Consider the following 12,156-nt stretch of genomic DNA (forward strand, 5'->3'; position numbering starts at 1 on the left):
GGAGGGAGGGAGGGAGGGAGGGAGGATTGCTTAGATTGGTTACCTTAAGAATAATTTCTAATGTAAAGATACTAGTGAAGACATAGTCTGCATTGCCTAGGATCTGAAAAATAAGCACAATCGGGTTAGTGGTACTGAGCGTGACCCAGGAACAAATAGGCATGTGTGTTAGCAACAGATAGTGGCAGAAAACTAGTAAGATTGTGAACAAGTAATGGCAGAGAAGATGGGCACTTTACCTTCAGAGCAATTTCAATGGTGAAAATGACAGTAAAAACTATATCAAAATAAAAGAGAATCTGTAAAAACAAAAGGGAATAGGAGTGGGAAGGGTAGATCAGTGACTGATCACTTGAATGGGAAATCACGGTTCAAAATCAAATACATACGCCTTTTAACAAGGGAACAAGGAGGACTATATAGGAAATGGTTTTATAGCGACGTCCTGTTGAATGCAGTGAAGGTCCTGGCACAGTGTACAAAAACTGCATTACATGAAATCTGAGTCACAATCTAGAGGCAAAATAACTTTTTGGTGGTTGTTGTAGGATTTTTTTTTTATTATTTTTTTGGTTTTTTAGATCTGATAAGGAACATATGATTCAAGGGTTTTCCCAAATAGACTCCCAAACTGAGACTACAAGGATGCCTGGTCTCTCAGTGGAAAACATGAGATTCCTTCTTATTAACTTCCATTCAGGCTTGTTCTGTGACTCTCATAAAGAAGAAAAGCAAACCACAAATTCATGCTCCAGCTATTTTTTTCCCTTCTATCCTGATTTGCCCTGTATTAGCATGAATAACAAAGCCTCTGCCAATTGAACAGAATCCCAGCTCTTGTATTGAAACAATAATTTGGTCGTGTGCTAAACATGCCTAACTTAGATCTTGCATCTTTCTATTGGCATCCTGGATAACAGGCAAGCTGAAACACTCATCATTCCCATGAACTTAGACCTGGTGATGGGGATACTGGTGGCATGCATAGCAGACCATAAGAAGTGGCCCTAGGGTGTCACAGAAGGCAACAGCAAGTCTGGAAGTGTAAAGTGATTTTCAGAGTAACAGCACCAAGGACAGAAACATCTTTCACTGCCAATCAATTGACAACCCACAAATGCAAATGGGAACTTTCCCATTGACTAATGGGATCAGAATTAAACTCTTTGTTTCCAATGTATTCCAATACCCCAAGCCATTTCAGTGTTATCCACACTACAAATGGTGAAACTCTAAAGTATCATGCCCTTGGATTACTGTTGTTTTACTATAACCAAGTTCTAAACCAGAAGGCCAATATATGGAAGCTGTAGAAAACTGATCATTTGTGAAATTTGAACTATTACTACTAAAACACTAATAAACATACAGCAGTAAGCTGCCTTTTCCCATCCCACAGGTGTTTATTGTATCTCAGTGCCCGTACTCTAACTCAGATTTATAAGTGGCTAGATTCTTACAGCTTGGTATGCCATGGGAAGTGGGGTAGCTACTGCAAATTACAGGGTTATTTTAGATTGCGCTATTTAAGCGTGATCTGAATCTGGACTAATTTGCAGACACAAAATGTCAAATGAGGGGATGTATCACTTACTACTACTGTGTAACTTGAAATTCCTCAGGTCACTGCTCAATTTTTGACCCCCAGTTGTTCTCACTTCTTCAAGGCTGTCTTGGGCTCTATCAAGTTTTGTAACTTAGAGAATTTTAAAAGGCCCATTTCAAGGATAGGCAGATCTCAATCGCACCCTGTATTAATTTACACATATTATAAGTGAAAATGTCCCCTTGCCTTTCTGCCTTGTAAGTCCTGACATTTGGTTATTATATCAATAATTTTATAATCAATGGGCCAGATTCATAGGTAATCTCAGGCTGCTTTGCATGACTCCACCAACATAAAGCAGCTGTAAACTTGATTAAAGTGAATGATTAAGCTGTACCTGCAGCTGCTTTACATCACCAGAGCACTGCAAAGCAGCTAGAACTTGGCCCCAAAGCAACTAGTAAAGATGTCCCTTACAGATCATGCCTAATGAAAATGATCGCTGCTCCACCCATGCAGGCAGTACCATTTATCAGCAGGCATATTTATTAATATCTAAATATTAATTTACTTTGGAATATATTAAAATGAATGAGCACCTTTCCAAGGTGCAAATAGGAGAATATTGTGAGCACACAAAGTCTTAGGACTTGCTTGAGCTTTAAAGGCTGATCAGACTGGGGAGGCACTTCCAAACACTTGCTGTCTGAGCCCTGTGTTACACAAGAAAGATGCAGCCACTAGCCCACCCCAGGATAGAAGCAGTGTCCAAGCCTTTCACTAGCCCTTGCTGGGTTCTCTGTTCCTGTCTGCCTGCTCTGGGACAGTTTGTGTCAACAGCAGCACTAGTCTGCATGAGTTCTTATGCACAGGTTAATGCCTAATTATGTTGTCCCAGAGTGAAGGCAGAGGGAGTTAGGTGACTTTGAGCTTGTTTGCTTGCTTTCCCTCACAGGCCTCTGTGTGGGAACAGGGCAGGACACAATCTTACTGTTCTACTGTCAAAGTGGAAAGGCAGACCACATCTGCAACCCAAACATCTTGTCAGTGTCCCCTTGTATGAGACATTTTAAACATCTGTACCTGGAAAAATTAAACACAGATTTTCATGCAACATCAATGGCTTCAAATACACAAGACAACACTTTGCTCCAAACTTTCAGCTCTTTTATCCACGACAATCAGCTTTGACTACTTTTTTTCTCACTTAAATCTCTGCTACAGATTCTGTGGCAGCTTTCTGTGGCATGTCAGAAGCCCATATGCCAGCTGACATCATGCTGCAGCACTAATACATATTGACATACATTTATCCCTACATGGTGGGCACACTCAGCTGTGCATGAGTGGGTCACTGGTGGCACAAGTTTGACTGTATTATTTAGTACCCTCCCTCAGGACAAAATCCAAAGCAGCTCTAAAATAAGCTCAGGAATAAACCTCCATTAACACCTTCTCTGCATGCACATATGTGTTTAAATGCATGCTCAGGCCAGGATATTTCAGGGATGTAGAACAGTGAGTCTGAAATTAAGGTTTTATTATCAAACAACATAAAATATTGTCCCGCTCTCTAGGCCTAGAAAGCTCTTGCAGCATAAAGGCACCAAAATGCCACTGCAGACAGCAGAGATCAGAAGTCTCACATATGACTGCTGACTTCTGATTTTTGCAGTGACCCCAGATTAATGGAAACAACCACTGGTAAAGTTAAGGGAGCACTGAATGTTTCAAAACACTAACAAGAATGGTCAGAAATGAAGCTGAGAATATATCTCCATGCTAAATGCCTGTCTCTCCGTCCCCCAGGCTGGTGAGGAGAAGAGCACTGCATATTTTCTGAAGATTATCTCAAATTTAATGATAGCTTTGCAGCTTGTGTTCAAATAGTCTGATTCTAACCTTGATGAGACAAATTTCCCCCAGAGTGACTGCATCAAACTCAGCAATGTTACTCCTGATTTACACCAGCATGAATAAAGTGAAAATCAGGCTCTGGGCTTTCTAGTTCAAAAGAAAGGATATGTCAGGAGAGCAAACATTCCAAAGGGACCCTGAAAACCCCCCAAATTAGAGTTAGCTGTATCCCAATCAATGTTTCTACAGTCCCTTTCTAATGCCTTAATCCCAGGGAACAATTAATTTTGCTTCATCTTCCTGTCCTTCCTTCCCCTACACATGCTTCTGAAATGAAGTAGAGGCCAAATTCTGCACTGACTCATGTTCCCTGCAAAACTCAATGATTTCACACGCAGCCTACAAAAGGCACAAATCAGGGAAGAGAGTCACTCCCAAAGCCTCTGATGCAGTCTTTTCTGAATCTTTCCTGGCTTCAACTCACGATCTGCTTGTACCACACTTTAAATACACAGTGAGGGAAGGCGGATGGGAAGCATACTTGGTTCCTAAAGGAGAGGTGTCGGACAGGGTCCTCGGCTGCCAGGGAGATGCTGCTGAGCAAGATGAAAAATAGGATCAGGTTGGTGAAAATGTTATCATTAACGATTCGATGGCAGTGGACACGGAACCTGCAAGAGAAAGAGAGGCACAACTTTATCTCCCAGAGAACTGGAGGACATGGGAAACATTCCCCCTTTCTTTTTTGCCAGCAGGACTGGTCCTGGAGGATCGTGAGTTGCTTCCCTCTGCCCCAGTGGCAGTGGCATCCGTGCCTAGTGGTGCTGGGCAGCCTTGGCTCTCCATGTCATGCACACCGAGTGCTTGACTGCCTGCAGGACCCATGCTTGCTCGGTGTGTTTGAATGGAGAATAGTCACGCCCTCCTGACAGGGCCTTTTGTGATTTAGATGTGGTCTGAAACCTGTCAACCCAAAATTATATCCCCTGCTTTCATTCACAGAACCATTCCCCATTCATTAGGGGGAAAGCAGCATAAACAGGCTTCAGGGTGGCCACTGTCTTTCTGAGCTGGGGCTGGAGTGTCACTGAGCAGGAGCTGTGGGGGATTTACCTTGCTAATAGGACACGGACCTGGCCAAATGGATATAAGGCAGACTGGCATTTGGAAAGGGCTTCTGGGCGGACATCGTGCCATGCAGGGTATCTGCCAGACATTAGCCCAATATGAAGTGCTTGGTGCTCTTGTGGGAAACTAGTAGGTAAAGAAGTAGCAGTCACCCATCAGAGAGCAGCATGCTTACTGGAGACCATTACAGCACCTTCCATACATTGGTATCAGGATATGAAGAGTTAAAACTTTTAACAGTCCTATGCGTAATTCTATAGGCGCTTCATTAATCTATTTAGATCTACTTTTGGCTCTTAAGCCTCCAAGCCCCTATTATAGCAATTTTACAGATGATTGTAGAGGTTAATTTACTTCTTCAACAAACGAGAGTGGGTGGGTGGCAAAGCTGGCATTAGAGTCCATGAGTCCCAATCATCATCAGTCCCCCCTTTTGCACATACCCAAGGAGGAATGACACAAGGCTTGCTGTGAAAAGAGTGGCTCTGAATTCAGCTGTGCTTCTAGCACCCTGCCTTATTCTGGGGCTGTGTTTGGAGGTCAAGTCCCCAAGGGAGATGTTGGGATACATGGTACTGCACAGACCACTGGGCAGCTCATTTCTGCACCCTTGGAAAGATATATTCCCCTGTGTCATAGCTCATTCCTCCATTCAGAGTACTGGACTCGCCCATCTGTGTTGGAAAGATAGGTGGGACAACATGAAGCCACACTGCAGAAGCCCAAGGGAAGAGTGTAAGAGAAGAATTATTCTCCTCCTCTTCCCTTCAGTGCTATGGACTCTCATCCTCCTCCTCACTCACTTTTCTTCTATGCTTATTCTTGACATGTAGGAATGAGCAGAGACACATGAAATCCCTACTGGGAGTGGATTTTGATCAGCCATTAGGACAGGAAGCTCCTACCTCATGCTTGACTGATTGCATGATGGCTTGCTTACAGTTTGAATATGTTGGGGAATTCTAATTACTGACTTGCCTCTAAGTCCCTTATTTCCAAACCTTTTATGATTTATGTCTTCATTCAGCCTTGAAGGTGCCATGAACTCCCACTGAATATTGTCATGGGGCTTCCTACAGTTGTGCTTTTATGAGGATTTCATGCCAGGGCCTTTAAAGTAGAGTGGGCAAAGGAGGTCTCTGATATGAACTGATGGAAGGGAGCTCGGCACCACATGACCTTTGGGACCCAGAATGAAAGGGGTACCTGCTTTTTGCCTCCTTGTTCCAGCTAAGCAGTCTCTTAAATACCTGTTGTTAGGACTGAAGATGAAAAAAGCACTGGCATCAGGCATGGGCACAGCCTTTTCCTTGAGGTGTAGCTCAGACATTGGTCGAGGCCGAGGGCCGACAGGCATCTCAGGTTCTTCTTCATCTTCCTCTGCTGCAAGAAGCATTTTTGTTTTTTAATGCAAAATACAACCCATTCTGGAGTGCAAGGGCATTTGTCTCTGTCACAACTGGAGCTAAAAATCTAAGAATCATTGAAATAGGATGATGAAAGCTTGTTCACTTGTTCATTTTCTTTCTCCAAGACAGCATCTGCTGCTCAGTGCTTCCCCTGGCAGACACTGATCTAGTCTCTCTAAGGCCATTAATGCTGGTAAACCCATAATCCTCACAACGGTCTCCACAGATGTTTCACTGTCCCTTTTGCTAAAAAAGCTTCCTTCTAATGACTGACTTGAATCTTTCTTGCTCTAGTCTAAATCCATTATCTATTTTCTTATTTTCCATAAACAAACAAAACAGAGAATTCCTTTCCTCTTGCAGAAGGTTTTTACTTATATACTTCAGGACCATTATTATGCCACTGCAAGGATTTCTGGTTCCTAGGGTAAAACAACAGTCATTCCTGAGGGGCTGTGTTCCCTAGGTTTCTGATCATTCTTGCTACTTTCCTCCAGATTATCTGCAGGATTAACCTGCAGGCTGAGGTTTTACTCGTGCAGAGGAGAGCTGGGTTACTTCTTACATTTTATAATACTATCTTCCTGTTTAAATGGCTTTCATGGGCACTTATTTTCATTACACTCTGGCATTAATTTGCCAGCAGTTTCTGATTTGCACAAAGCACAAATTATTATTTCTTAGACTGTCACTCCCCCTCTGTATTTGTGCTGCTGACTATTCCCAAGAGTGGGACTTCGAACTCATCTTTATTGAACTGCATCTTCTTTTCTTCAGACCATTCCTCCAGTTTATCAAGATCTGGTTTTCTCCTCTTTAGAAGACTCTCCATGGAGCCACTGCCACATCTGGGATTGTGTCTGGATGAGAGCATGTATGCCACATAGTGAACATGGAGCATAGACACTTTGATTTACACCAATCAGAAATTCTTAAAATTGTCCCCTTTCATAATTCAGTGGGGGGAAGATTGAAAGGTGAGACAAGGCTGAGACTCTTGAAACTGATGCCTCTGGAGCAGATGTCTAGGCACTGTGCTGATCAGTGAGCCTACTCAATGAAAACAATGCAGAAATGGGGTCCAGGTGGTATGTGAAAGAGAACCTTCCACTTTTGAGGACTTGTACCTGCTGAAGTCAGATGCTGTTTTGTAAGTGACATCATAGGATTTTATTATTTTAAAGTCCCAACCCTCTCAATCAGCAAAAGAAAATATATTTTAAGAAAGGAGCCTGACAGTTTAGATGCAACTGATTCATCTTCCAGACAATGCAATGGAGGAAGCTCTAGTTAAAAGGTTTATCTTGAGTCCATAAAGTGAGATAAATTCCAGGAAGAGCCTGTTCCTTTAGGGTCAGGCACTGTACTTGATCGGGTAGTGTACACATCAGAAAGAACAGATGAATCAGCATAGATCCTAATCTAGATGTCAGAGACAAGAGAGTAGTGGCCTTTTCAGTGCATGCCATTATTACATGCAAATAGGATTCTTTCTTTACACTTCCAGTAGCAAAAGTACAGCTCAAATTCACTTGACTGATTTTTTGCACAAATGTTTGAGCTGGTACACAGAGTTTGTACTTTTTAAGCTGGTCTATTTTTTAACAGCTTATTAGGTTGTAATATACTCTATAATACTCTTTCTACAGGCTTTATTAGTTAAAGAAACATTCTTTCAGAAGTACTTTTCTGCATAGTACTTGTGAAATTGGTGTTAATGTTTATATTTACATAATATTACAACACTTTGCACTTGCACCTTTTATCTACAGGTTTCAGAGTGGGCTTACTTGAGTGAGGTAAACAATTTTTTTTTTTTAACAGTCCAGAATACTAAGGCCCATGATCACATAGGATATCTGAAACTCTTACTTAAAAAGACTAGTATTCTGAGTCCCTGTTCTGTGTCTTCACTATTAGATCATTCTTTTTCTTTTACTTGGAGGAATCTTAAAAAACCACTATTAAATGGGCATGGAACAACATCTCAAGTAAGCGGACTCAGCAGAAAGGTCAGCCCAATGAAGTCTGTAAGGAACATTGTTCCTCTCTTTCTTGTGTCTGCCATGCAGCAAGAAATTTATTAATTATTCCAGCAACCACATACCATCAGACTGGAAAGCATGTTCAGTTCTTCAGCCATAGAGAAAGAATAATGTCCTAAATATTTTTCATTTAAAGTAGACTCTAGGACACAGAAGAAGGGAAACAGGCCCAAATACACAAGGAATAACATGACCGCAGACTCAGCTCAGGTCACTACCTAAGTCACCTATCTGCATATAGAAACAGTACGTTGCACAGTTGCCAGCATTCGCAGAAGCAAAGGTCAACATGGTGTTCACAGATGGACTGGGCAGAACATCAGCTGCATTCCAACACTTGTTCTTTGTTTTCTATACCTAAGGTATAATTGTTTTTAAAAAGTGACCCTTCTAGTCACATTTGCCACAAAATCATAGCAAATAATAACTCAGAACTGCCAAGTTCAGATCTAGGTTTGAACTATCCTAAAGTTCAAGGAAATTAAAATCTGGGACTCTCACCTTGAATTATGATTCATTAGAATGGTGCTGTCCTCTGGTTGTTAAGCCATAAACACACACAGGCTACAGTGCAGCATCAGTGAGAAATTCAATGATGAAGAATTTTTTTTAGTGTACAAAGATAAGAACTCTCGCTTTGCTTCAAGCTCCCATGAATAATCCCAAGATTTTACTCCATTTGACGTTCTGAATTCTTTCTGTTTCTGTACTAGACTGCAAGATTAGCTCCCTGTCTTACTATAATAAAGATCTCATCATAATAATCCTAGTGTACACAAATCTCTGGAAGAACTAGTCTCTCCTTCCAACAAAGTGGATAAGTGATCTGATGAGCCACAAGTACACAGAGTATTCTGGGGGATAAGGGGAACACTGTGTAGCAAATGAAGTCAGAAGAGGTTATTGAGAAAACTAGTTGAGGCAGCAGAAACAAATAGGACACTGAGTGAGGTAGGTTGAAAGAATAAATGGAGAACAAATGAAGTGACCATTTCAAATTGTTTCTAAACACTGGGTTAGGGTGAAGGGTGTTTTCAGAGGATGGAATGGTACACAGGCATGGAAAGGTCACAGGCATTAATGGCTTAAATCATAAACAGAAAATAGGTAGAACGAGCTGATTGCATCTAAGAAGCAATGCTTCACTCAAAGCACAGCTGAAGTAGATCCACATGCAAGTGGCAAGAAAAGGTGTGTTCCACGATGGGCTGTATATGGCTGTACAGCATCTCCTGTACCACAGTTGGACTAATCTGCAATCATCAGGATTCTGGACTGGTCAGATAGCCACAAGGGAACTGGACAGGAGTACATGTGGGGATTGAGAAATTCTTGTTTGCTAAAGCTGGGGAAAGCCTTGGAGCTTTGTTCCCCACGACTGACTACACAAGGCAGATATGACATGCCATATCAGGTCTGAGAGGGCCTTGGAGTTTCTGTGATTTATACAGCAAAATGGAATAGATGACTAAGGTAAATCTGATCTAACAAGGGATTTACAAAATTACTGCATCTGAGCCTTACGGTTGACTTCCATGAACTCTGAAAGAAGTGGTCAGGTAATTTTGTGAGCTGTTAGCGATCAACTTCACTCTTCACAAAGAACTGATAAACAATTCAGGGAATAGGCTTGTTTAGAAATGGCATCACACAATGACAAATAACCAAGATGCTGTCCATTTGCATTTCTAATAGGAGATGGGAGAATACCTGACCACCCATTCAAATTTTAGATTCTGTTCACAAGTATGCCAAGCCAGGGATTGGCACCACAATGCAGGAGTTAGAAGTGTTTTTACTTAATTTTCTGCACTCCAATCCTATGCACAGCTGCAGATAAAATAACCATAACACAAATTATAGATGCAGGTTTTGTCCTATAGTTCACATGCTGAATTATTTCTAAGCTATTCACAGAATGTAACTAAAACACAATTCTATTATTCTATTATCCGTAGGCTTAAATTTGATATACAGGTGACCGTACCTTCACTTGAAAAAAATGTAACAGTCTGCAAATCCAAGCCAGCTGAGAAACAGAACTGTATCAACCTGTTTTAATTTGTGCTTCTGGCTAAAGACTCCCACAAATCCCTTAGCAACTGAACATGTGTGTCCACTAAGTGCCTGTGCTTATAGAGGTGCTGGGAAAATTAAAGCCAGAGTGATATGCCCCAGGCAGTGTTAAAACAGTATTGCATGGTGTCAGAACCACACAATTCCTGATAGATGTGCTATAAATATGGATGAATAAAAGTATAGCAAATGCAGAGATTTTTATAATGAAAATCAAATACAATCAACAGTTTTCCTTTTTGCTTCTCTGAAACCCTTGTCTATCTATTCAAAACGAACTATTGTGTCTTTCTTTACCCTATCAAATGAACCTATTATCAGACATTTATTAGGAATCATGGAATAGAAGGGAATGTGTTTTATTACCTATTACAGCCTGTTACACAATCATAGAAATGCAGAAGAGCAGAGCAGGAAAAGGATCATAAAAGGCCCTCTGGTTCATGACTCTGCTAAGTGAGGATCAACTAATTATTATATCTAAACTTTTTCTAGCAGATATTTTTCTGACCTGTTCTTAGCAACATCCAGTGATGCTGGGCTCCCACAACCATCTTGATGATCTTTTCTAGCTTCACCATTAAAAAATTCCCCCCTGGAGGGAATCTTAAATCTGTCACTTCTTCATAATTGAGATAATTCCCTTCCTACCTGTAACAGACTTTTATGCATTTAAAGATGTTTCTCCTACCTTTCCTGGCTCAAACGACCACAGTTCTTTCAATCTACTAGCATTGTCTTCACCATGCTCTTCTACACTCCTTTCAACTCAGCCTCACTTCTCCTAAGCAGAGCAGCCAAAAATGAGATATGATACCCCAGCTGAGATCTTATCAATGGTCAACAAAATAAAACAATTGCTTTGCTCCGTTTAGCTTTCACTGGCCAATTAGAAGAAACCCATAACTGGACTAAAGGGTCACGTTTTCACTGTTTATAAATCTCACTACTTGCTTGTTTTTTGAAAGACAGCAAAATGTTGTTGATACCTGTTGAGTTTGTGATTACAAGATTCAAATTATTTTCTCAACAACTGTCACCTAACTAGCTGTCACCTAGATCCTTTATTTGTGAGTTGTTTATTCCTGTCTACATATAAAGCCTAGCACTTTCGATTTTATTTAGCCTATTTATCCAGTTCCTCAAGAGCTCTTTGAATTCTAATGCTGCCCTTCCAGCATGCTTCCTGTCCTCCCTAGCTTCATGTCATCTGCAAATGTAATAAGCATACTTCCTCTTCCATCATTCAGGTCATTAACAATTAACTGAACTGAACTCAGGACAGGCCCCTGGGTTGTAGAACCTCACTTGGGCCACCACTACTCTCCATGTAAATAGTCTGACCAATTTCTCTGCCAGTCATCTAGACCATGTTTTTCTGCTGACATAAGAATGTTACAAGAGACATCCAGAAGCCTTAGCAAAGCTAATGAATATGACATCTACTTATTTTCTCCTGTCTAAAAGTCTTGTCAGCCCCTTTTAGAAGAAAATAAGGGTGGTTTGACATGATTTGTTACTGGCAAATCTATGTTGGCTGCTAGTCATCTCCTCATCTTGCAGTCATATACTTTGTTTAATCATTTGTTCCAGCACTTTTCCAAGAATGGAAATTGAACTGACTTATGATTCTTATGCTACAACCCCACCTCCAATTCAGGATCTCTTGGAAAAAAACTGCTTGAAGTTCTGAGATTTCTTCAGCACCTGAGGATGAAGTTAATTAGGTCTGACTGACTTGAAAACTAGACTAACTAACGCTCTAGTTTGTTTGTTAGTTTTTTTTTTTTCTGGTTCTAGGCTGAGATCTTATACCTTTGGAATTATGTTAATAAGTCATACTGGCTTTTTTGATTAGGAAAACAGTGCAAAAAGGCTTTCAGCACTTTGTCTTTCATGAGTACCTGTTGTGAGTTTACCCTGACCACTGAGTACTGAAAAAATAGACTGAAAACAAAGTGGTATGTACATTTTCATATACAAAGATTGGTACATGATTTGATTTGGTTCTATGCAAAGCTCTGAGCTTTACAGAGAACCAGATCAAACATGACTAATTTGCAGTACAGGGATTGCAAAGGACCAAGTCCACACC

General features: G+C 40.9%; 1 protein-coding gene across 20 annotated transcripts in view; it reads right to left on the reverse strand.

The window, feature by feature from the left end:
* CACNA1C (calcium voltage-gated channel subunit alpha1 C) overlaps nucleotides 1–12,156 on the reverse strand; it is a 444,106-nt gene that overhangs the window by 88,221 nt on the left and 343,729 nt on the right. For 19 of the 20 annotated variants that reach the window (XM_026841170.1, XM_026841183.1, XM_026841181.1 and 16 more), the window contains 3 exons: nucleotides 5,782–5,914; nucleotides 3,945–4,074; nucleotides 44–103 (listed from right to left, as the gene is read on the reverse strand). In XM_026841170.1, coding sequence (XP_026696971.1) covers nucleotides 44–103; nucleotides 3,945–4,074; nucleotides 5,782–5,914 — 323 coding nt within the window. The remainder of the gene's footprint in view (nucleotides 1–43; nucleotides 104–3,944; nucleotides 4,075–5,781; nucleotides 5,915–12,156) is intronic. The other variant, XM_026841172.1, reaches the window with a different exon arrangement.

Source organism: Athene cunicularia, assembly GCF_003259725.1.
Source record: "Athene cunicularia isolate RWA chromosome 1 unlocalized genomic scaffold, athCun1 chr1_part2, whole genome shotgun sequence".
NCBI classification, from domain to species: Eukaryota; Metazoa; Chordata; class Aves; order Strigiformes; family Strigidae; genus Athene; species Athene cunicularia.